This window comes from Schistocerca nitens, chromosome 5 (assembly GCF_023898315.1).
Source record: "Schistocerca nitens isolate TAMUIC-IGC-003100 chromosome 5, iqSchNite1.1, whole genome shotgun sequence".
Lineage (NCBI taxonomy): Eukaryota > Metazoa > Arthropoda > Insecta > Orthoptera > Acrididae > Schistocerca > Schistocerca nitens.
In genome coordinates, this window is record NC_064618.1 from 732,305,145 (window position 1) to 732,331,377 (window position 26,233).

The 26,233-nt window shown below is 40.8% G+C and overlaps 1 protein-coding gene across 5 annotated transcripts in view; it reads right to left on the bottom strand.

The window, feature by feature from the left end:
• LOC126259326 (condensin-2 complex subunit G2-like) overlaps positions 1-26,233 on the bottom strand; it is a 306,542-nt gene that overhangs the window by 235,700 nt on the left and 44,609 nt on the right. For all 5 annotated transcript variants that reach the window (XM_049956017.1, XM_049956015.1, XM_049956013.1 and 2 more), the window contains exon 5: positions 10,071-10,193. In XM_049956017.1, the coding sequence (XP_049811974.1) occupies positions 10,071-10,193 (123 nt within the window). The remainder of the gene's footprint in view (positions 1-10,070; positions 10,194-26,233) is intronic.

Consider the following 26,233-nt stretch of genomic DNA (forward strand, 5'->3'; position numbering starts at 1 on the left):
GAGGACCACTGGTAATGACCATGGGCGCTGCGAAGGCTGAATGATGTCATTCTTCATCATTTTCTCTACCTCGTCGTTAATTATTCGACGTTTCGTTGCTTACACACAGTAAGCTCTCCGGCTTGATGGTTGATGGTCTCCAGTGCTTCACTGTCGATTTGTTTAATTTGCTCTTCACCTGTGGATTGAAGCATTCAGAGAACTCTTGAAGAATGGCAAGTAGCTTCTTCTGTTGTTCCTTAGCGAGATCTGGTGATAGTCGAGCTAGAAGATCTTGTCTCACAGTGCTAGCACTAAATTTGCCCACAAACTCAGCATGGGAGGTTTCTATGACATTCAGCTGTTCTTCAATTAATGGCTCAGAGTTTGCTACACATATGCATCTTGGAAGGATCTGCGGTTCTCGGCAACAGTTAACTAGCCACAATTCACCAAATCTGTTCTTAAACGAGATGACAGTGGCTAGGATGACCAAGTTATTCTTCAGTGGTATGTATCTCTAATTCCGCTACAAGATCCATGGATTGATGCACGGCATGACACATGACAGTTACCTTTCTAGCATTGCCTGCAGGAATGATCACTTCATCCAGCACACATAGTCTCCACACTCTCGGATGTGCATCTTCCTGTCCACAGTATCTCATCTCGTCTAGCATAATCTTTGAGTGACCACAATCTATAATTGCCTGAGAAGCTTTTAAAAAGTCCCATCCGATAATGACGTCATGACTACACTCTCGTAAAATGATGAACTCTAAGGGATGTGTATGGCCACTTATACCCACACGAATGGTACATCTTCCTGTAGGTTTTACATATTTCCCATTAGCCACCTTCAGCAGAGATGTTTTGTTATCGACAAATACGGTTTTCTGCAACTGGCGACGGCACTTCTCTGAAATGACTGAATATGATGCTCCAGAGTCCACAAGAGCTTGGGCTGGTTGGCCATCCATGACAATATCAACGTAGTTTCTTGTCATTTTTGTAGTGATCGATGGCAGAGCATTTTTCTCTTCGGCGGCCTCACCTCCAAGAAAGGTCACACCCTTTAGTTTTCCAGGTTGCGGCGGCTAGGTGATCAGCTGGAGCTTCTAAATGGCGATGGAGACCTTGATCGGCATGTTGAGGAGCTTCCTCTCCAGTGGCTACCTTGCAGCGATGGTGACCTACGTCGTCCTGCACCCACACATCATCTTGTTCACCTTCGTCATCCCGGAGTTGGCGTCGACTAAGATCGGTCTGCTGTCTTCTGGCGTGGGCGTCATCAAATATCCACCACCTTTCTTGACAATAGCACACCAAATGTCCCAGTCATCTGCAGTGGAAACATACTGGTTGGTTATTCTGGGTCCTCCAGACGTCAGTCTTCCTTGGTGCCCAAACAGGTTCCTTATGCGGCATTGTAGGAACGCAACTCCACCTGGGTCTTGAATTTTTAAACGTTTTAAAGGGAAATGAAGGACAAGAGATTGGATTCAATGTCTGTTCCACTTCCTCTCTTATGACCTCTTGAAGCGTCTCAGTTTTTTGCTCGCCGTGCAATCCAAGTGCCTTCTGAACTTCCTCTCTCACTATCTGGTGAAGAACACTTGTAAAATCAGTTGCTTCCCCATCACAGACATCGATACGTTTGGAAGCCGTTCAAACTTCTTGCGTGTATTTCTTTTATGATGCATTGTCTCGATATACTGGCACCATTTTATGAAGTCATCTGCTGTCAAAACCTCCTTCAGGAGTAGAGCTTGATACAAGTCCCCAGCAACTCCCTTCATAAGATGTGCAACCTTATCTTCCTCCTTCATTCTAGGATCCACTATTTTACACAGCTCCAAGACATCTAGAATGTACAATGCTGTAGTTTCTTCTGGACGCTGTGCCCTGTACTTTAATTTATCTTCAGCCTTGCACTTCTGTCGTTTTGCATCGCCGAAATACTTGCGCAGTTCCACCTGGAATACTTCCCAGCTTGTAAACTTCTCCTCGTTGTTCTCATACCATTACTTGGCAGTGCCCTCCAAGTAGAAAAATATGTTAGCCAAACACACGGTGGCATCCCATTTGTTAAATTTGGTTATATGCTCATATACCTTCAGCCACTTGTTTGGCTCTTGGCCATTGTCAACAGAGAACCCGGAAGGATGTCTCATGTGGTGGCACACAGTTGCTGTCATCGTAACGTCCTTTTCTTCTTCTGTCTCTGATACATTGCGATCTGTTGAACATGGCTCGAACTCAGATTTCTCGCTACATAAACAGCGGCTCAGTCGTGGCCTGATGGGAGCCACTGTGTCGTCAATAACGTGTGTCATCACAAGTTCCATCACATAGCGCCTCCACCAGAATAATGTCACATAGAAGAAGGTGTAATTAGATGAACTATGAACACTAACTTCACTTAACGAAGGTTTATTCAGCACTTGCACATACAAGAGCGCAGAGCGAGCTCCCTCCAGCCAGAACACATACAGTATATACACAGCTACAGAACATTCCAGTACAATGATTCTTGACATTTGTGGATACTTCTAGAATGTACTTGAACCGAATATAGAAATTAAAATTGCACAGTCCAGGTGAGTTTTGAACTCACAACCCTCCATGCAACAGTTTAGTAGAAATTAAAATTGCACAGTCCAGGTGAGTTTTGAACTCACAACCCTCCATGCAACAGTTTAGTATCATAACCACTACACCAAGGTGCTACTCAGCTTCTTCTGCGACAATATTCCTAGGTTAATGTGTGCAGCAATGAAGGGCAAAACAACATTTTATATTGTACGTTATCAGAAGCAAATTGTGTGTAAATCGCAGAACCAACTAAACAAAGCGGCACAGCTGTTAAGACACTGATGTCATATTTACTAGGATGGCCTGATTTGAGTTTTCCATGTTTCCCTAAATCACTTCAGGCAAATGTAAGGACGGTTCCTTCACCACGGCACTGGTCAAACCACCTGGCCTATCCTCATGGAGCACACTTATGTATTCTGTGTACATCTTTATTTTGAGATAATGATTTTCATTGTATTACCAAGCCAATTCCTATACCATTGTGAGATGATCCTTCGATGAACAAAAATAAATAAATATATAGTCAAAGGATATTATATTTTTCATTTAGTGAAATACAAAATTTTACATTTTTCATTTTTGACCATTTAAAGGAAGTTGCCAATCTTTAGACCAGTTTGAAATCTGACTGAATATTTGTGCAGTTTTTTTGGATAGTGCTTCATTATAGCTACCTGTATCATTTGCAAAATGAATTAGGTTACAACTAATCTTATCAACCAGGTTATTAATTTACAATGCAAACAGCAAGGATACAACACGCTTCCCTATGAAATACGTGAAGTTAATTCTACATTTGCCAATGTCTCTTCATCTAAGACAAAATACTGTGTTCTCCCTACATAGAAATCCTCAATCCAATCAACGAATTTCACTTGATCTCCCATACAATCATACTTTTGTTGACATATGTCAGCGCCATAGTGAGTCACATGCCATTTTGAAATCCAGAAGTGCTGCATTCACCGCACTGCCTTGATTCATGGCTTACAGAATTTCAGGTGTGAAAAACATGAGTCGAATTTCACATTGCTGATGTTTTCAGAATTCATGCTGACTGGCATGGAGGAGGTCATTCTGTTCAAGATACCTCACTTTTCTTCATCATCATTGTTAGAAAATGTGAGTCCACTTACATCAATTTGCAGAACGAACTTATTCCAAATGGAAACAGTACTTCTCACAAAAAGCTCAGAGATTTGGAAGATAAATATAATTTATTTGATATTGGGAAGGAAGTTTTTGAACTTATTGATTGGAGTATACTACGCGGAGCTCTTGAAATCAATGTGTGCTGCAAACATGGGCAAGGAAGCGTTCTTTTTTGAGCTTAATATATGTTTTAAGGTTTTACAACAGGTCAATGATTCTGGTGGATAGTTTTGTGCAGCACTTCTATTAAGCCTCTTGTAAATGGGTGTGACCTGTGCATTCTTCAAACCACTGAGCAAAGCTCTTTGTTCACGGGATCTGCAGAATATTGAGGCTAAAAGAAGGCCTAAGTCATCCACAAATTTTGTATAGAATCTGATAGGGATTCCATCAGGCCCTGGGGCTCTTATCAGTTTTACATGATTTCACCTGTTTCTCAACACCACTGACACTATTATCTGTACCTACTTTGCAAAGGTGTGAGAATTAAACTGGAGCACTACTCCAAGATCCTGCTTTGCAAAAGCACATTTGAAAACAGAGTCAGCAGTTTTGCTTTTGCTGTGCTACCCTGGATTTCAGTGCCTGTGTTATCAATGTGTGTCTGGACGCTAACTTTGGTTTCACTGACAGACTTTACATATAACAAGAATTTCTTTGTATAGCAGAGATGCTGAGTCGCGATAAGCACAATAAAAAGATTCACTCAATTAAAGCTTTCGGCCATTAAGGCCTTTGTAAGCAGTAGACACACATACACACATGCATACACACACACTCACATAAACGCAACTTCCACACACATCTGCAGTCTCAGAGAGCTAAGACCACACTGCGAACAGCAGCACCAGTGCACGATGGGAGTGGCAACTGGGTGGGGGTAAGGAGGAGGCTGGGGCAGGGAGGGGGAGGGGTAGAATGGTGGGAGTGGTGGAAAGTCAAGTGTTACAGTTTAGACGGACGGCATGAGAGAAGGTGTGGAGGGGGGAGGGGGTAAGTAGCAAAAAGGAGAGAAAATAAAAGACTGGGTGTGGCGGTGAAATGCCGGCTGTGTAGTGCTGGATGGGAATAGGGAGGGGGATGGGTGGGTGAGGACAGTGACTAACGAAGGTTGAGGCCAGGAGGGTTACGGGAACGTAGGATGTACTGCAGGGAAAGTTCCCACCTGCGCAATTCAGAAAAGCTGGTGTTGGTGGTAAGGATCCATATGGCACAGGCTGTGAAGCAAGTCATTAAGATGAGGGATATCATGTTTGGCAGCGTGTTCAGCAACAGGGTGGTCCACTTGTTTCTTGGCCACAGCTTGTCGGTGACCATTCATGCGGACAGACAGCTTGTTGGTTGTCATGCCTACATAGAATGCAGCACAGTGGTTGCAGCTTAGCTTGTAAATCACACGACTGGTTTCACAGGTAGCCCTGCCTTTGACGGGACAGGTGATGTTAGTGACCGGACTGGAATAGCTGGTGGTAGGAGGATGTATGGGACAGGTATTGCATCTAGGTCTATTACAGGGGCATGAGCCATGAGGTAAGGGATTGGGAGCAGGGGTTGTGTAAGGATGGACGAGTATATTGTGTAGGTTCGGTGGACAGTGGAAGACCACGGTAGGAGGGGTGGGAAGGAAAGTGGTCTGGACATTTCTTATTTCAGGGCATGACGAGAGGTAATCGAAACCCTGGCAGAGAATGTAATTCAGTTGCTCCAGTCCCAGATGGTACTGTATTACGAGGGGGAATGCTCCTCTGCGGTTGGACTGTGGAACTTTGGGAGGTGGTGGGAGACTGGAAAGATAAGGCACGGGAGATTTGTTTTTGTACAAGGATGGGAGGATAATTACGGTCAGTGAAGGCTTCAGTGAGACCCTCGGTATATTTTGAGAGGGACTGCTCGTCACTGCGGATGCGACGACCACGGGTGGCTAGGCTGTACGGAAGGGACTTCTTGGTATGGAATGGGTGGCAGCTGTCGAAGTGGAGGTATTGCTGGTGGTTAGTAGGTTTGATATGGACGGAGGTACTGATGTAGCCATCTCTGAGGTGAAGGTCAACATCTAGAAAGGTGGCTTGTTGGGTTGAGTAGGACCAGGTGAAGCAAATGGGGGAGAAGTTGTTGAGGTTCTGGAGGAATGTGAATAAGGTGTCCTCACCTTCAATCCAGATAGCAAAGATGTCATCAATGAATCTGAACCAGGTAAGGGGTTTAGGATTCTGGGTTTTTAGGAAGGATTCCTCTAGATGGCCCATGAATAGGTTAGCAGAGGATGGTGCCATGCGGGTGCCCATAGCCATACCGCAGATTTGTTTGTAGGTAATGCCTTCAAAGGAGAAGTAATTGTGGGTGAGGATATAGTTGGTCATGGAGACTAGGAAGGAGGTTGTTGGTTTTGAATCCATAGGGCGTCTGGAAAGGTAGTGTTCGACAGCAGTAAGGCCATGCGCATTAGGAATGTTAGTGTACAGGTAGGTGACATCAATAGTGACGAGCAGGGAACCGTGTGGTAAAGGGACAGGAATTGTGGAGGGTTGGTCAAGGAAATTGTTGGTATCTTTTATATAGGAGGATAGGTTCCGGGTAATAGGTTGAAGTTGCTGGTCTACAAGAGCAGAAATTCTCTCAGTAGGGGCACAGTAACCGGCCACAATGGGACATCCTGGGTGGTTGGGTTTATGGACTTTAGGAAGCATATAGAAGGTGGGAGTGCGGGGAGTGGTAGGGGTAAGTAGAGAGATGTACTCTGGGGAGAGGTTCTGGGATGGGCCTAAGGATTTGAGTAGTGACTGGAGATCCTGCTGGATTACTGGAATGGAATCACTGCGGCATGGTTTGCAGGTGGAAGTATCTAACAGCTGACGGAGTCCTTCTGCCGCATAATCCTTGCGGTTCAAAACAACGGTGGTGGAGCCTTTGTCAGCAGGTAGGATTATAAGGTCGGGATCAGTTTTTAGATGGTGGACTGCGGTTCTTTCTGTTCTTTCTGTGGAAGTAAGGTTAGTTTGCATGTTGAGGAATTTGGGGAATGATGTTGAGGCAAGGTTCAAGGTTAAGAAATTCTGGAAAGTTAACAGGGGGTGGTTTGGAGGCAGTGGGGGTGGATCATGGTTGGATGGAGGAGTGAACTGAGTTAGGCAAGGTTCAATATTGGTCTTTGGTTGAGTCTGATTGGTCGGGATGGTAGCGAAAAAGTGTTTCCACTGTAGGGACCAGGAGAAGGAGAGAAGGTCTTTAACTAGTCCAGCATGGTTGAATTTGGGAGTGGGGTAAAAGGTGAGGTCTTTGGAAAGGACTGATACTTCTGTGGGACTAAGGCATCTGGAGAAAAAGGTTCATAACTGTGTTGCGGGTGTGTTTAGGTTCTGGGTTCTGTGTGTGGTGGTGGGAGGGAGTTTTGAAGGGTGGGGTAAATGCAGTAGGTCTGCAAGACAGGGTTTGTCAGCTATGAGGGGGCGTGGGGGAGGTTTGGAGGTGGTTGTAGAAGTGGTAGACAGTGGTACTCTGAGGCGGGAATAGGAAGTGAGTAAGATGGAGAGCTTTTTGAGGTGACGTTGTGCATGTTGCTCAAGTTCCTGCAGGGCAATGGTTTCAGAGATGGCTACATCAGTACCTCTATCCATATCAAACCTACTAACCACCAGCAATACCTCCACTTCGACAGCTGCCACCCATTCCATACCAAGAAGCCCCTTCCGTACAACCTAGCCACCCGTGTTCATCGCATCTGCATTGATGAATAGTCCCTCTCAAAATATACCGAGGGTCTCACTGAAGCCTTCACTGACTGTAATTATCCTCCCATCCTTGTACAAAAACAAATCTCCCGTGCCTTATCTTTCCAGTCTCCCACCACCTCCCAAAGTCCCACAGTCCGGCCACAGAGGAGCATTCCCCTCGTAACTCAGTACCATCCGGGACTGGAGCAACTGAATTACATTCTCTGCCAGGGTATCGATTACCTCTCGTCGTTAAACTAACATGTGCTAAGGACAACACACACACCCATGCCCAAAGGAGGACTTGAACCTCTGGCGAGAGAGGCCGCGCAGTGTGACGTGGCACCTCAAACCACGCGGCCACTCCATGCAGCCAATTAGTGCAGCTTCTGAAAACATTGATCATGTGAAACCCAACTTGCACTTTTCTCACATGACATCGTGAAAGCTACAGATCAAGGCAGTCAGGTACCGGCAGTATTTCTTTATTTCTGCAAACCATTCAAGTCAGTATCACATCTATGCTTATTATCAAAGGTACAACCTTAAAGGGTGTCAAGTAAACTACGTGACTTGATTTAGGATTTGTTGGTAGGGAGGATGCAGCATGTTATCTTGGATGGAGAGTTCTCAACAGATGTAGAAGTGACTTCTGGTGTGCCCTAATATGTGTCTTGGGACCACTGCTGTTCATATTGTACATTAATGATGTTGCAATCAATATTAATAGCCACCTCGAAACTTTTCGCAGATGATGCAGTTCTCTATAATAAAGTACTGTGTGAAAAAAGCTGTGTAACTATTCAATCAGATCTTGACGAGATTTCAAATTGTTGGAAAGATTAGCAACTTGCTTTAAATGTTCAAAAATGTAAAACTATACTCTTCACAAGACAAAAAAACGTAATATAAAAAGACTACGGAAATAACGAGTCACAGCTGGAATTGATCAACTCATATAAATATCTGGGTATAGCATTTTGTAGATATAAGAAATGGAACAATCACACAGGCTCAGTTGTAGGTAAACAAAGTGGTAGATTTCAGTTCATCCATACGAGACAAAGGAAATGCAATCACTCTACAAAGGAAATTGCTACAAATTGCTCAAGCGACCCCAAAATATTGGTTTAAGTCAAATGGTTTTCTCCTGAATGAGAACAAGATACAAAAAATGTTATTTAGCCTAAGGGACAAAAGCCCTGTTAATGATCCTACTATTCAAAGTTCTTGGGGATATACTTAGAAAATAAATTATCCTGGGAACAACACATAAAATATATTAGTATCAAACTGTCTAAGAGTAATTTATTTATTAAGATGTCTTATAAAATATGTACCAACAGCCTATGTTAAGACTTCGTATTTTGCATTCTTCCAAAGTATTGTGTCATATGGACTTATTCTCTGGGGAAACTCAAGCCATGTTCAAAATATATTACTTCTGCAGAAGAAAGCAATCAGAGTCATTACATGTTCCCAGCATAAAGCACATTGTAAGCCCTTGTTCGCTGAACTCAAAATAATGACTGTTATAAATCTGTACATATACCAAGTGTTAATCTATACAAAAAATAACCTACATGAAGTAAAATGTAGAAATAATATCCATGGTCACAACACAAGGAAAAACAAGTCCATATATACATCATACTGTAAACTAGCAAAGACAGTCAATAGCTATGAGCTAGTGGGCCATTAACTATTTAATAAGCTTCTGCAGACAGTACAAGATCTTCCAGAGTGTGAATTTAGGAAAACATTAAATAAGTGGCTTGTTGCCAACCCCTTTTATGAATTAAAAGAATTCTTTGACTGGGACATTGAATTGTAAGTCAATAATGCTTTATTATTCTGTTTCTTAATGTAATGATTGTGCTGTACAAAAATTTGTCTATTGCTGTAATGGCCTAACAACAATAAAATTATCTTATCTTATCTTATCTTATCATCCTAGAATACAGCTCAAATAAGACTACCAAATAAGACTAACAGGAGATACTGAACACGTACAGAGAAGGTCGGCATGAATAGTTCAAAAATGGTTCAAATGGCTCTGAGCACTATGGGACTCAACTGCTGAGGTCATTAGTCCCCTAGAACTTAGAACTAGTTAAACCTAACTAACGTAAGGACATCACACACATCCATGCCCGAGGCAGGATTCGAACCTGCAACCGTAGCAGTCTCGCGGTTCCAGACTGCAGCGCCAGAACCGCGCGGCCACTTCGGCCGGCGGCATGAATAGTGCCAGGTTTGTTTGATCCATGGGATAACATCACAGGGTTGCTGGACAGACTCTTGAAAATATACACAAACTAACCCAAGAAAGCTTACTTACAAAGTTTCACGAAATGGCTCTAAAGGATGAGTCTAAGAACATACATCGCAACCCCTTACATATTGCTCCTTTAAGGATTGTGAGGAAAAGATTAGATTAATTACAGCATGCAAAGAGGTATTTAAACACTCATTCTTCCCATGCTCCATATGTGAATGATACAGGAAGAATCCTAATATTTGGTAGAATGGGATGTGCCCTCTGCCTCACACTTTACAGTGATTTACACACTAAAGATGTAGACGAAGATGAACATAAGGGCATACTAATTAGTAAATAAATTGACTTACCGTAGCTCCTTTCTTTAAGGAGACTTCAAAAAGGTATTCAAATGTAACAACAATTGCTGAATTGTACAGTAGCAGCTTTCTTCTGCACCACTCTTCTGAGAGTTTGACAATTTTCTGCTTTATCTAAAATGGAAAGAAACAAATGTAAAATTATTTTCAGGGAAAGAATTAAAATATAGCATCAAGACAGTAAAAGTTAAACTAAAAGCTGTACACTATTCAGAGATACAGCAGAATTCATTAGTCCCCCCCTCCCCCCCCCCCTCAAGTACTGAGGAACCAACAGGCAAATATATATGGTTGGCTAACACTGACAGGGGTGGGCTCAGTGGCTCGAACTCTTTAAGCTAAAGAGGAATAGAGTGTTTGTATTCTACTTGCAGGGCTATCAGGCAAATGTAAACCTATTGTTGCAGCTCCATTACGTAAATGACATCTTCTCTTTACTTCATCCATTCGGTACATTTTATCAGATATCGTAAGGGGATACCTGAAGCAAGCAGAAACAGTGAACACTGGCTGCACTATGGTAGGAAAGAGGTAAAGATGTAGGTGCCAAAACACTAATTATTACTGTTAATTAATAATGAAGATCAATAAACATTAAAGTTATCAATCTCAAGGCAAACTATTTATTTGTCATACCACAATAATACGCACACATTAGTATATTACTGTTAACAAGGAATGACTTATGTAATTAGAAACGATCAGTCTCGAACAGGCAGGAAAATATAAGAACTGTTAATCAATATTTGAAGCACGTACAACAGAAGTTGGAAGCCACTGCTCAGACTGATGTGAGTACACTGAGATGAGGGGTAGAGCTTACTACATCATCATTATTAAGTCCGGTACCAAAGTTAAGTGCGTAGATTAGTTAGAAGTTGCAAATCAGTGTCAGGTCTTCTACATTTTTAATTAATTATAATCTGGAAGATTACATGTTGTTCAGAATGCTACTGACAGTGTTTCGACATCTACACTGTATACAGACACTCACAGAGGATTCGGTGCTGAATAAATATAACTTTCTATAATCACTTTACACCACCCATGTAACAGTTTACCTGCATCCACAGAAAAAGTTACCTACTTGTTGATTTGCATGAACAACCAGGCAGCTGAGAGTAACAGAGCTAACATTCACTGGTAGGTAGCAAGGAACTGGTTGTGGTAGCAACTCACTAAGGCCTTATGCCATTGATTCACTGAATGTACGTCATACAGTGTGGGAGTACAGTAATGTTCTTGCTACAGTTTTAGGTTTAACAAAAAGATATATTGCACTGTGATTATGCGTTTACAAAACTTAACAATCATAAAAAGAAATAATGATGTTTATAATAATTTATCACATGGTGACATTGCTTTGCAAGTCCAGAAAAAGGATGATACTGTTATGTTCAAAAGAGGCCCCAGGTGCTATAACTGGAATAACTATAAAGCATGAAAAAGTAATAGGAAAATTTTGTCAAAGACAGAAAACTAACAGACCACATAGTGCACACATCCAAATAGCCACATGATAAAAATAATGTGACAGGCTCACAGATTTTTAACTATATTTACACACACTATAAAATTTATGTATATATGTTCCCCATCTCCTCCTAAACCACTGGATCGATTTCAACTAAACTTGGTACTCATATAATTTAGTATCTGAAAAGAAGCATTGTGTGAAACAGGGTCGCATAGAAAAACAATCCAGTAATGTCTGGACCAGTTTCAACCAAATTTTGTATATACTTGACTCAATATTTGTATTATTTGTATAAATATATTCCTTGTATACAACTGACATGGAATACTTTAGAAGCATGCAGTGCAATTCGTCTCAGTGTTGTAGTGTTTCGAGAATTTCTGCACAAATTCTAAAATCACTTGGCCTTTCACCGACTTGAACACACAATATTTTAGATGTAAGTGGGAGAAAGGAACCCTATCTACTGCGCGTCACCTGTCTGTTTGTGCAGGTTTGAAGTTTGTCATACAAAGACAGTAGACACGGCGGTCAAACGGCACCAACAAGTACTTGTCGGTCAGTCCTTGGAAGTTGTAATGAAAACACACGGCAGCACCAAGAAACTTCTGTGTTATTCAGTGCTGTTTTGTAACTGCGACTATTGTTAGTGACAAAAAAAACAATTGAGTGAAAAAAGATTTTTAGTAACTTTCCAGTTGAACTTGCTAGAGGCAAGACATGATTATGATTCCTGTATAGTAGAGACCTGGTTATCAAGCCAGCTCTGTTGTAAATGTAGCTTAATTGTTTCTAATGTCACACGACATGGGTGACTTTCAAGAAGTCAATTGTTTACGTGAGAAGTGAGAATTTTGTTCTTTGTGGAAGTTCAAATATACCGATAGTTGTTGAAAAGTATTATTGGAGTACCTCATTATTTCACAAAGAGAGAGAGAGAGAGAGAGAGAGAGAGAGAGAGTCTTAAAGGTTCTTGTGACTCGGATCACTCTTCAGAGAAGAAGTCAGTAGAGATTCCAGAAGCCGGCTATCCATAGACGAAGATACGGCTGCGCATTCCCAAGTAAGTCAACTCATATAAGAGAAGTGGGAAGTTTGCACATACACTTCACACACTCTCAGTCATCAAAAACGTTACAACATGGCAACTGGTGTGAAAGGACTGAAGAAAACAGGACTTTTGAGATGAAAAAGAGAGAAAAAGCTATGAAGTGTTGCGATAGCAACCGAGTATAACAAGGAGAGAGAACCATTACAAGAAACTGGACTACGCCTAAAAATCAAATGGAGAACATTGTAACGGCAAATAAGGGAGATGACGTAAGAAATTCACACCGTGAAAAACTGGAGAGAAGATCTCGACGTATTAGACTAAGAAGAGATACGCCTAGAACAATTTGACCAAGAAGGTCCAGTGCGGCAGTATACAGCTCTCACACACATTGCAGGGACGCAGATGTGGTAACCAACCTACTTCCACCGCCACTGGCACCAGCTTCTGTTCACCGAAGCTGACCTGCCGCCACATCCGCCCACCTGTTGTTGTTGTGGTCTTCAGTCCTGAGACTGCTTTGATGCAGCTCTCCATGTTACTCTATCCTGTGAAAGTTTTTTCATCTCCCAGTACCTACTGCAACCTACATCCTTCTGAATCTGTTTGGTGTATTCCTCTCTTGGTCTCCCTCTACGATTTTTACCCTCCACGCTGCCCTCCAATACCAAATTGGTGATCCCTTGATGCCGCAGAATATGCCCTACCAACCGATCCCTACTTCTAGTCAAGTTGTGCGACAGACTCCTCTTCTCCCCAATTCTATTCAATACCTCCTCATTAGTTATGTGATCTACCCATCTAATCTTCAGCATTCTTCTGTAGCACCACATTTCAAAAGCTTTTATTCTCTTCTTGTCTAAACTATTTATTGCCCACATTTCACTTCCATACATGGCTACACTCCATACAAATACTTTCAGAAACGACTTCCTGACACTTAGATCTATACTCGATGTTAACAAATTTCTCCTCTTCAAAAATGCTTTCCTTGCCATTGCCAGTCTACATTTTATATCCTCTCTACTTCGACCATAATCAGTTATTTTGCTCCCCAAATAGCAAAACTCATTTACTACTTTAAGTGTCTCATTTCCTAATCTAATTCCCACAGCATCACCCAATTTAATTCAACTACATTCCATTATTCTCGTTTTGCTTTTGTTGATGTTTGTCTTATATTCTCCTTTCAAGACACAGTCCATTGCGTTCAGCTGCTCTTCCAGGTCCTTTGCTGTCTCTGACAGAATTACAATGTCATCGGGGAACCTCAAAGTTTTTATTTCTTCTCCATGGATTTTAAATCCAACTTTGAATTTTTCTTTTGTTTCCTTCACTGCTTGCTCAATATACAGATTGAATAATATCGGGTATAGGCTACAAACCTGTCTCACTCCCTTCCCAACCACTGCTTCCCTTTCATGCCGCTCGACTCTTATAATTGCCATGTGGTTTCTGTACAAATTGTAAATAGCCTTTTGCTCCCTGTATTTTACCCCTGCCACCTTCAGAATTTGAAGGAGAGTATTCCAGTCAACATTGTCAAAAGCTTTCTCTAAGTCTACAAACGCTAGAAATATAGATTTGCCTTTCGTTAATCTATTTTCTACGATAAGTCGTAGGGTCAGTATTGCCTCACGTGTGCCAACATTTCTACGCAGTCCAAACTGATCTTCCCCGAGGTCAGCTTCTACCAATTTTTCCATTCGTCTGTAGAATTCGAATTAGTGTTAGTATTTTGCAGCCATGGCTTATTAAACTGATAGTTCGGTAATTTTCACATCTGTCAACACCTGCTTTCTTTGGGATTGGAATTATTATATTCTTCTTGAAGTCTGAGGGTATTTTGCCTGACTCATACATCTTGCTCACTATATGGTAGAGTTTTGTTAGGCCTGGTTCTCCCAAGGCTGTCAGTAGTTCTAATGGAATGTTGTCTACTCCTGGGGCCTTGTTTCGACTTAGGTCTTTCAGTGCTCTGTCAAACTCTTTACGCAGTATCATATCATCTTCATCTACATTCTCTTCAATTTCCTCAAGAACATCACCCTTGTAAAGACCCTCTATATACTCCTTCCACCTTTCTGCTTTCCCTTCTTTGCTTAGAACTGGGTTTCCATCTGAGCTCTTGATATTCATACAAGTGGTTCTCTTTTCTCCAAAGGTCTCTTTCATTTTCCTGTAGGCAGTATCTATCTCGCCCCTAGTGATATGTGCCTCTACATCCTTACATTTGTCCTCAAGCCATCCCTGCTTAGCCATTTTGCACTTCCTGTCGATCTCATTTTTGAGGCGTTTGTATTCCTTTTTGTCTGCTTCATTTACTGCATTTTTATATTTTCTCGTTTCATCAATTAAATTCAATATCTCTTCTGTTACCCAAGGATTTCTACTAGCCCTCGTCTTTTTACCTACTTGATCCTCTGCTACCTTCACTATTTCGTCTCTCAAAGCTACCCATTCTTCTTCTACTGTATTTCTTTCCCCCATTCCTGTCAATCGTTCCCTAATGCTCTCCCTGAAGCTCTCTACAACCTCTGGTTCTTTCAGTTTATCCAGGTCCCATCTCCTCAAATTCCCACCTTTTTGCAGTTTCTTCAGTTTTAATCTACAGCTCATAGCCAATAGATTGTCGTCAGAGTCCACATCTGCCCCTGGAAAAGTCTCACAAGTTAAAACCTGGTTCCTGAATCTCTGTCTTACCATTATATAATCTATCTGATACCTTCTAGTATCTCCAGGGTTCTTCCATGTATACAACCTTTTTTCATGATTCTTGAACCAAGTGTTAACTATGATTAAGTTATGCTCTGTGCAAAATTCTACCAGGCGGCTTCCTCTTTCATTTCTTCCCCCCAATCCATATTCACCTACTATGTTTCCTTCTCTCCCTTTTCCTACTATCGAATTCCAGTCACCCATGACTATTAAATTTTCGCCTACCTTCACTATCTGAATAATGTCTTTTATCTCATCATACATTTCATCAATCTCTTCATCATCTGCGGAGCTAGTTGGCATATAAACTTGTACTACTGTGGTAGGCGTAGGCTTTGTATCTATCTTGGCCACAATAATGCATTCACTATGCTGTTTGTAGTAGCTTATCCGTGCTCCTATTTTTTTATTCATTATTAAACCTACTCCTGCATTACCCCTATTTGATTTTGTATTTATAACCCTGTATTCACCTGACCAGAAGTCTTGTTCCTCCTGCCACCAAACTTCACTAATTCCCACTATATCTAACTTTAAACTATCCTATGCAGCAAGAATTCTATGCTGGGTGAGCGTGAAATAAAAACTTTTTTACTCTATTAAGAAGTGTTACAAAATACTGTGGGATGAACTTTTACTGTGTAATTGGTATAATTGAAATAAGTATTAAATGCTCACAAGAGCTAAAGCCTATAGAAGCCTGGACAGTACACAACAAATTGGAGAGACGTCAGAACCAGCCATGGCTATGAGAATTACTAAAGAAGGGCCTGACTGGTCTGAGTTAGTAAATCTAATCAAAACTCAAAATGCTGCTCTAAGTAAGGAACTAAATGCAACTCTAAGTAAAGAATTAATCTTACTACATTCTAGTTTAAATGCTCAGAATGAAACTTTAGGATTGTTAAATGCCAAAGTCAACTCACAGAGCAAAGAATTTGGTAATCTATGCGAATGCATGGATGCTTTAAAGACTGAATACGACACCTTGAATAGTAAAGTAGAGGATTTGAAATTAGACTTAAAGAAAATATTAACCAATTCATTAGACATTCATGTAAATCAACTGTTCATTGACTTTAGTCAGAAACAGAATGATCAATTACAAGATTTAGCAAAAAAGTTAGAATTTGATATTGAGGAAACATGTAATACTGTAGAATCAGAAATCAATGAAAAGTTAGGATCATTTGAAAATGTATGCAATGTTAAGTTTGATGCTGTAAAGCAAGGATTGCATACTTTAAAAGAGTGTGATGAAAAGCAAGATAAGTTACTGGCAATAATCCAATCGCAAATTACAGGTGTTAATGCACGATTAGAAAATGTAGAAAGAAGTTTACAAGAGAGGATAGCTAACTCTGATACAGTAAATATAAGTAGTTTGGAAGAACAATTTGAAGGGATTATAGATCAAAAAGTCACCGAGAGGATAACATCCGGGAACATGTCGCCTATTGTTTCTTCCGAATTTTTAGATACCCGAAAGGTTATAGATGACTTGTGGAAAGACTTATCCAGGACAAAGTGGAAAAACAAACAACTTCACCCAATGTTGTGTTAACTAGTGAAGTCGTTACTGATTTACAATGGGGAGCGAATTCAGGGTTATTGAGACAATTCCCAAAGTTTAAGCCAGATGTAGATCTGACTCATTTTTTGAAAAGATTCAACCAAGCTTTGCCCAAAAACTGGTAGGATTCTAAAAAGATTGAATTTGCTATGGGTTACCTTCTAGGAGAAACCTCCAAATGGTGCACAGTAAATATTGAGAACTTTTGCTCTTGGGGATATTTCCAAAATAAATTTAATGAGAAGTACTGGTCTGGACTTGCTCAAGTGAAGTTAATATCAGATCCATGGGATCCGGGCAGAGTCATCTATCCCCCAGGGACGTTAACATTCTGAGTTAACGAGCAGAGTGACGACTGTCGGATCCAGAGTTGTTTTCGGTGTTTCTTCCAAAACAGTTTTCCTGCACCGAATTCCTTGGAGACAACTTCATGAATCCATGGACTCTGCATTTCAGCAGAGGACTGTTCAAGTTGGTGGAGGCTGTATAATGGTGTGGGACATGTGCAGTTGGAGTGATATGGGACCCCTGATACGTCTAGATACAACTCTGACAGGTGATATGTACATAACCATCGTATCTGATCACCTGCATCCATTCATGTGCAATGTGCATGCCGACAGACTTTGGCAATTCCAGCAGGACAATGTGACACTCCACATGTCCAGAATTGCTTCACTGTGGCTCCAGGAACACTCTTCTGAGATTAAACACTTCTGTTGGCCACGAGACTCCCCAGACATGAACATTATTGAGCATATCTGCGATGCCTTGCAATGCACTGTTCAGAATAGATCTCCACTCCCTTGGTTTCTTATGGATTCATGGGCAACCCTGCAGGATTCATGGTATCATTTCCCTCCAACACTACTTCAGACACTAGTCAAGTCCATGCCATGTCATGTTGCGGCACTTCTGCATGCTCGTGAGGGCCCTACACAATATTAGGCAGGTGTGCCAGTTTCTTTGGTTCTTCAGTGTAAGTACCCAGTATAAAAGTTCATAATGGGAGGGAACCTCCATGGTATACAGTCAGTGCAAAGAATTTCTAAAGAAACAGAGTTTACTGCATAATAGGTGTAAAATAAAGTGTTGAGTTATAGACAAAGAGGTGTTGAATGAAATGAGTTTGGCTGTAAACAGGGCAATGTGCGATACATTCAATGACTACCATAGCAGAATACTGTCAAATGATATTTCATAAAACCCAAAGAATTCTGGTCATATGTAAAGGCTGTTAGTGGCACCAAAGTTAACATCCAGTCCTTTGTGCATAGACAGGAACTGAAACTGAGGGTAGCAAAGCAAAACCTGAAATGCTTAATTCTGCTTACAAATGTTCCTTTACAAAGGAAAACCCATGAGAACTTCCCCAGTTTAATCCTCATACCACTGAAAAGATGAATGAACTAAGTACTAGTAATCATTGAGAAACAACTGAAATCGTTAAAACTGAACAAAGCTCCTGGGACCAATGGAATCCCTGTCAGATTCTATACTGAGTTTGTGGCTGAGTTAGCCCCTCTTCTAATTATAATCCATCACAGATCTCTCAAAACTGTGTCCAGTTCTTGGAAAATGGCACAGGCCACATCTATCTACAAAAGGGATAGTATAAGCGATCCAGAAAAATACCATCCAATATCCTTACAATCGATGTGTTGTAGAATCTCAGAACATATTCTGACCTCAAACATAATGAGGTATCTTGAACAGAATGACCTCCTCAATGCCAATCAGTATGGATTCCAAAACCATCGATCATGTGAAACCCAACTCGCACTTTTATCATATGACATACTGAAAGCACTGGATCAAGGCAGTCAGGCAGATGCAGTATTTCTTGATTTCCATAAAGCATTTGACACTCTACTGCACCTATACTTACTGGCAAAAATATCATCATATGGGGTATTAAGTGAAATTTGTGACTGGTTTCAGGACTTTGTAGTAGGGAGGACGCAGCATATTATCTTGGATGGAGATGCCCCAGGAAAGTGTGATGGGATGCATGTTATCTTGGATGAGAGTCATCATCAGGTGTAGAAGTAACTTCGGTTATGCCCCAGGGAAGTATGTTGGGACCCTTACTGTTCATGTTGTATATTAATGACCTTGCAGACAATATTAACAGCAACAGTAGACAACAGCAGATGATGCAGTTACCTATGATGAAGTACCATCTGAAAGAAGCTGCATAAATATTCATTCAGATCTTGATAAGATTTCAAGTGGTGCAAAGATTGGCAACTTGCTTTAAATATTCAGAAATGTAAAATTGTGCACTTTGCAAAATGAAAAAAATGTAGTATCCTATGACTACAACATCAATGAGTCACTGCTGGAATCAGCCAACTCATACAAATACCTGGGTGTAGCCTTCTGCAGGGATATGAAATGGAATGATAACACAGGCTCAGTTATGCGTAAAGCATGTGGCAGACTTCAGTTTTTTGGTAGAATACTGGGGATGTGCAATCAGTCTGAGATTTCTTACAATTCATTTGTGCAGCTGGTTCTAGAATATTTCTCAAGTGTGTGGGACTCATACCAAATACGACTACAAGAGATATTGAATGTATACAGAGAAGGGCAGCACAAATGGCCACAGTCTTTCCCTCCCCCCCCCCCCTGCCCCTCCCCCGTGGGAGAGTGTCAAGAGATATAGAAGGAAAAGAAGTGGAAGACTCTTGAATATACTCGTAGGCACATACTATCCTGAGAAAGTCTATTAACAAAGTTCGAAGAACTGGCTTTACATGATGACTCTAGGAATATACTACAATCTCCTACATATCACTCATAAAGGGATCGTGAGGATAAGATTAGAATAATTACTACACACACAGAGGCATTCAAACAATCATTCTTTCCGCACTCCATCCATGAATAGAATAGGAAGAAACCCTAATAACAGGTACAATGGGAAGTACCCTTTGTCATGCAACTCACGGTGGTGTGCAGAGTGTAGATGTAGATTATGATCAAGTTTTATGTACAAATTCCTGCATTTATGCTTTTACTCACATAATGTTAACCACGCAACATTCTTCTAGATCCACTTTCAATTTCATGTATCTTGCAAACAACACATGATATTTTTTTTTTTTTTTTTTTTTTTTTTTTTTTTTTTTTGTATTCCAAATAATGGAGATGCAACCTTCAGTTAATGTCCTATGTCACAATGAACTGAATCATTCACTCATGGACATATCTATTACATAATCATGTAGCTATGTGCAACGACTTTAATTTCTTCCTTTTCCTACGTCATATTAGCAAGTCTAACACAGCTGTTTCTTAACTGTCAACAAATGACTGGAATTATTTAGTATAAATTAATTTAACTCCTACATGTTCAAAGAAAATACAATTTTTTGTAATCGTTTTTTTATTCATTGCTTACAGCCACTTTGTGTGAGCACATGTACCATTTTTTGCTTTGTTGCACACAATTAGTTTGTAATCAAATGTGCATCCAGTTACTCATTGTTTCATCTTTCTAGCTTGACATCTGTTATTTTATTGTATAGATATGAAGCAACTTCAACACACTCACTTTTAGTTTCTTATCAACACACAACAAGAACTATCAGGTTCAGTTAATTTTAATGCTTCTTTTATATGTTCAATAACAAAACACTGTTTGCTGTAATTTCATATCTTCTGTAGTCATGGTCATTTTGTAGCATCATAATTACTGATTCTGTAATACTGATTATAGCTGCTACACAAAATCGTAAAATAAGTCATGTGGCCTTATCAACCTAGTGACAACACAGCTTCATTCACTCTCTTCTATTGTTAATAATTCTAGCATGTTTGTCGCAGCTCACTCGTAATTTTGTTAGCAACATACAATGAAAATTCACAGTAGCACAAGTTTATATGCTAACTAGGTCCACAGACGAAGAAGAGATTGAAGAAATGGATGATGAGATAAAAGAAATTATTCAGACAGTTAAGGAAGATGAAAATTTAATAGTCACGGTGGACTGGAATTCAGTAGTAGGAAAAGAAGAGAAGGGAAAATAGCAGGTGAATATGGATTGGGGAAAAGGAATGAAAGAGGAAAGCAGCTGGTAGAATTTTGCACAGACCCTAATTTAAACATAGCTAATACTTGGTTTACGAATCATGAAAGAAGGTTGTATACGTGGAAGTGGTCTGGAGTCACTGGAAGGTGTATGTTGATCACATTGATTATTACATAAGGTTATATGTATCATTATATAAGGTGCATATTGATTATATAACATATATAATTATAAGACAGAGATTTTGAAACCAGATTTTGAATTGTAAGGGGCAGATGTGGTCTCTGACCACAATTTACTGGTTATGAACAGTAGATTTAAACCTCTCCAAAAAGGTACAAATTGAAGGAGATGGAACCTGGGTAAACTGAAAGAACCAGAGGTTACAGAGTTCCAGAGGAAGCATTAGAGAACCAATGACAAGAAGAGGAGAAAGGAATTCAGTAAAGTAGTATGGATAGCTCTGAGAAATGAAATATGGAGGTGAAGAAAGGATCAAGTAGACAAAAAGATAAAGGCTAGCAGAAATCGTTGGGTAACACAAGAGATACTGAATTCAACTGATGAAATGAGAAAACACAAAGGTGCAGAAAATGGAGCACGCGAAAGGGAATACAAACATCTTAAAAATGAGATTGAGAGGAAGTGCAAAATGGCTAAGCAGGAATGGCTAAAGGACAAATGCAAGGTTTTAGAAGCACATGTTACTAGTGGAAAGATAGATACCACCTACATAAATTATAGAGACCTTTGAGAAAAGAGAAACATCTGTATGAATATCAAGAGCTCAGATGGGAAACCAGTCCTAAGCAGAGAAAGGAAAGGAGAAAGGTGGAAGAAGTGTATAGAGAGTCTGTACAAGAGATGTACTTGAAGCCAATATTATGGAAATAGAAGAGGAAGTAGATGAAGATGAGATGTGAGGTACGATACTGCCTGAAGAATTTGAAAGAGCACTGAAAGACCTAACTCAAAACAAGACCAAGGGAGTTGACAACTTTCTGTTAGAACTACTGATAGCCTTGACAGAGCAGTCATGACAAAACTGTTCTATCTGTTGAGCAAGAGGTATGAGACAGATGAAATACCCTCACACTTCAAGAAGAATATAATAACTCCAATTCCAAAGGAAGCAGGTGCTGACAGGTGTGAAAATCACATATCTATCAGTTTAAATGATTAATGGAAAATCTCATATTAAGATGTGAAACAAATACTAACAAAGAGATAGAGGGGCTGGCCAGTACTTACCTCAGCTCAATACAGCCGATAGATTCACAAAACAGAACAGAAAATTTACATTCCTAGCTTCCGGAACTTTGTTCCTTCTTCAGGGAGGAGAGAGGAGAAAAAAGGGAAGAAGGGAAAGTGGATTCAGTTACTCACAACCCAGGTTATGAAGCAACAGGGAAAGGTAAACAGGGAGGGTAGCAAGGATGGAGGCATGGTTGTCAGAGGGAAGTCAAAGATATTCTACCGTTAAGTACTGTTCCAGCTTCAAACCAAAGAGGACGCATACAGAAGTAAAGAGGTATATAGTATAAAGATAAACACAACTATGTAGGATGAAAAGATGCGTGAATGGCTAAAGAGGAGAGGGAAAAAGGAGAAGGCTGAAGAGTAAATGAGAGTGAGGTTGGTTAACGTAGGTTCAGTCCAGGGGGATGGCGGGATGAAAGGATGTGTTGGAGTGCAAGTTCCCATCTCCGCAGTTCCAAGGGACTGGTGTTGGGTGGGAGAAGCCAAATGGCATGTACGTTGTAGCAGGTTCCTAAGTCCCTAGAATTATGCTGGGCGGCATGCTCTGCTACTGGGTATTGGACATCTCCTAGGTGGACAGTTCGTCTGTGCCCGTTCATGTGCTCAGCCAGTTTAGTTGTCGTCATACCGATGTAAAAGGCTGTGCAGTGCAGGCATGTCAGCTTATAAATGACATGTGTTGTCATGTTGCTGGGGTTGTGAGGAGGAGGGGTGTAGGGGAGCTGTGGTGCAGGTTAGACAGACGGCAAGGGAGAGGTGGGGAGGGGGAAGGGTTAGCGGAAAAGGAGTGAAGTAAAAAGACTGGGTGTGATAGTGGAATGAGGGCTGTGTAGTGCTGGAATGGGAACAGGGAAGGGGCTGGATGGGTAAGGACAGTGACTAATGAAAGTTGAGGCCAGGAGGTTATGGGAATGTAGGATGTATTGCAAGGAAAGTTCCCACCTGCACAATTCAGAAAAGCTAGTGTTGGTGGGAAGGATCCATATGGCCCAGGCTGTGAAGCAGTCACTGAAATGAGGGATGTCATGTTTGACAGCATGCTCAGCAACAGGGTGGACCACTAGTTGTTTGGCTACAGTTTGTCGGTGGCCACTCACGCGGACAGACAGCCTGTCGGTTGTCAAGTCAACATAGAATGCACCACAGTGGTGCAACTTAGTTTGTAGATCACATGACTGGTTTCACAGGAAGCCTCACCTTTGATGGGGTAGGTGATGCTTGTGACTGGAATGGAGTAGGTTGTGGTGTGAGAATGCATGGGACAAGTCTTGCATCTACGTCTATTACAGGGATATGAGCCATGACATAAGGGGTTGGGAGCAATGGTTGTGTAGGGATGGACAAGTATATTGTGTAGCTTCAGTGGACAGTGGAATACCACTGTGGCACTGTGGGAGGGGGAGAGAAGGACAGAGGGCAGGACATTTCTCATTTCAGAGCCCAAAGAGAGGTAGTCGAAATCCTGGTGGAAAATGTAATTCAGTTGCCCCAGAGTTATGAGGGGAATCCTACTCTGTGGCAGGACAGTGGGATTTTGGGAGGTGGTGGGAGACTGGAAAGATAGGGCACAGGAGATCTGTTTTTGTACAAGGTTGGGAGGACAATAACAGTATGTGAAGGCTTCAGTGAGACCCTCGGTATATTTTGACAGGGACCGCTCGTCACTGCAAACGTGACAACCATGGGTGGCTAGGCAGTATGGAAGGGACTTCTAATCCCTCTCCGTCCCCACCCCAGACTCCTCCTTAGCCCCACCCAGTTACCATTCCCATCATACACTGGTGCTGCTGCTCGCGGTGTGGTTTCAGTAGCCTGAGACAGCAGTCGTGTGGCTGAAAGCTTTATTTGTGACAGACTTCTGTCTGCGACTCAGCATCTCCACTATATGGTGAGTAGCAACTTTCCTTTTCATAATAATCCAAACTTTGTTGCTCAATTCCTGAAAGTTTTATTCTTTCATACAAATTGCATGTTTTCTCAGGATCTACAAAACCAATTTGCTTCAAATTTTCAGGAAATGTTACACAGTCCCTTCTGCATAATGCAACACAGTGTTTTTTTTTCCCCCAAAAACCTGTATATTGTTGAATTTATAAACTAAAAGTGGCACTAAAAAGTAGTGAATTTTCATTATAATAGAAAAAATTAATCTCTAACAAGTGAATTCAAATTTTTAAAAATCCCTGAGTTAAGTTGTAGAAAATACTTAAATAAATAATATGTACAAATTTCAACTTCCTAACTCAAATACTTTCTGAGAAAACATTAAAAGAGCTATTTTAACATTTCAGTTCTGAGACCGCACTACTGTAATAATCAACTGACATCACATACAGAAGTCTATCATCACATTCACTCCCAATGTACCCATGTGACTCAATTAAGAAATTAGTTTCCGCTTGTGACTTGTGGTGTAGTTCATTAATGTCTCTATTGAATCAATGTGTGAATGATATGGTTGCCAATTATATACTGACAGTGCAAATATTCATCCCACTGAGTTGTGCATCAAAAGATGTAATATAGTCATTGTCTACATAAATTGAAACCCAGTTGTCATGTGTTTATTGTGTCAAAGGACAACTGTTATTGTGACTGTCCTATCAATTCTATGCTGATGACTGATAGGCCAAAGGAGCTTGCCCGTATAACTCATTTAACATGTAAACAGGACCTGGTCATCACGCTCCAAGAAATGTGAAAATGCCAAATTGATAGAAAATTATACAGTGAAGATTATTGTATCAAATTCTAAGAACCAATTATTACTGTAATTCCACATACAACTTCTCCGAGATTCCAAGGACAACATAAAAGGTATTCATGTAAAAACCCTCGCAAAGTGATGACAAATTTATTTCACATTAGAACATGATAGCTAAAAATGGGCTAAATCTTAAGTCTGACCAATATGAAAGAGTAACAGCAACTGTCATCATCATCATCATCATCATCATCATCATCATGTCATCATCATCATCATCATCATCATCATCATCATCATCATTTAAGACTGATTATGCCTTTCAGCATTCAGACTGGAGCATAGCCCCCCATATACAGTTCCTCCATGATCCCCTATTCAGTGCTAACATTGGTGCCTCTTCTGATGTTAAACCTATTACTTCAAAATCATTCTTAACCGAATCCAGGTACCTTCTCCTCGGTCTGCCCCGACTCCTCCTACCCTCTACTGCTGAATCCATGAGTCTCTTGGGTAACCTTGCTTCTCCCATGCGTGTAACATGACCCCACCATCTAAGCCTGTTCGCCCTGACTGCTACATCTATAGAGTTCATTCCCAGTTTTTCTTTGATTTCCTCATTGTGGACACCCTCCTGCCATTGTTCCCATCTACTAGTACCTGCAATCATCCTAGCTACTTTCATATCCGTAACCTCAACCTTGTTGATAAGGTAACCTGAATCCACCCAGCTTTCACTCCCATACAACAAAGTTGGTCGAAAGATTGAACGGTGCACAGATAACTTAGTCTTGGTACTGACTTCCTTCTTGCAGAAGAGAGTAGATCGTAGCTGAGCGCTCACTGCATTAGCTTTGCTACACCTCGCTTCCAGTTCTTTCACTATGTTGCCATCCTGTGAGAATATGCATCCTAAGTACTTGAAACCATCCACCTGTTCTAACTTTGTTCCTCCTATTTGGCTCTCAATCCGTTTATATTTCTTTCCCACTGACATTACTTTCGTTTTGGAGATGCTAATCTTCATACCATAGTCCTTACATTTCTGATCTAGCTCTGAAATATTACTTTGCAAACTTTCAATCGAATCTGCCATCACAACTAAGTCATCCGCATATGCAAGACTGCTTATTTTGTGTTCACATATCTTAATCTCACCCAGCCAGTCTATTGTTTTCAACATATGATCCATAAATAATATGAACAACAGTGGAGACAGGTTGCAGCCTTGTCTTACCCCTGAAACTACTCTGAACCATGAACTCAATTTACTGTCAACTCTAACTGCTGCCTGACTATCCATGTAAAGACCTTTAATTGCTTGCAAAAGTTTG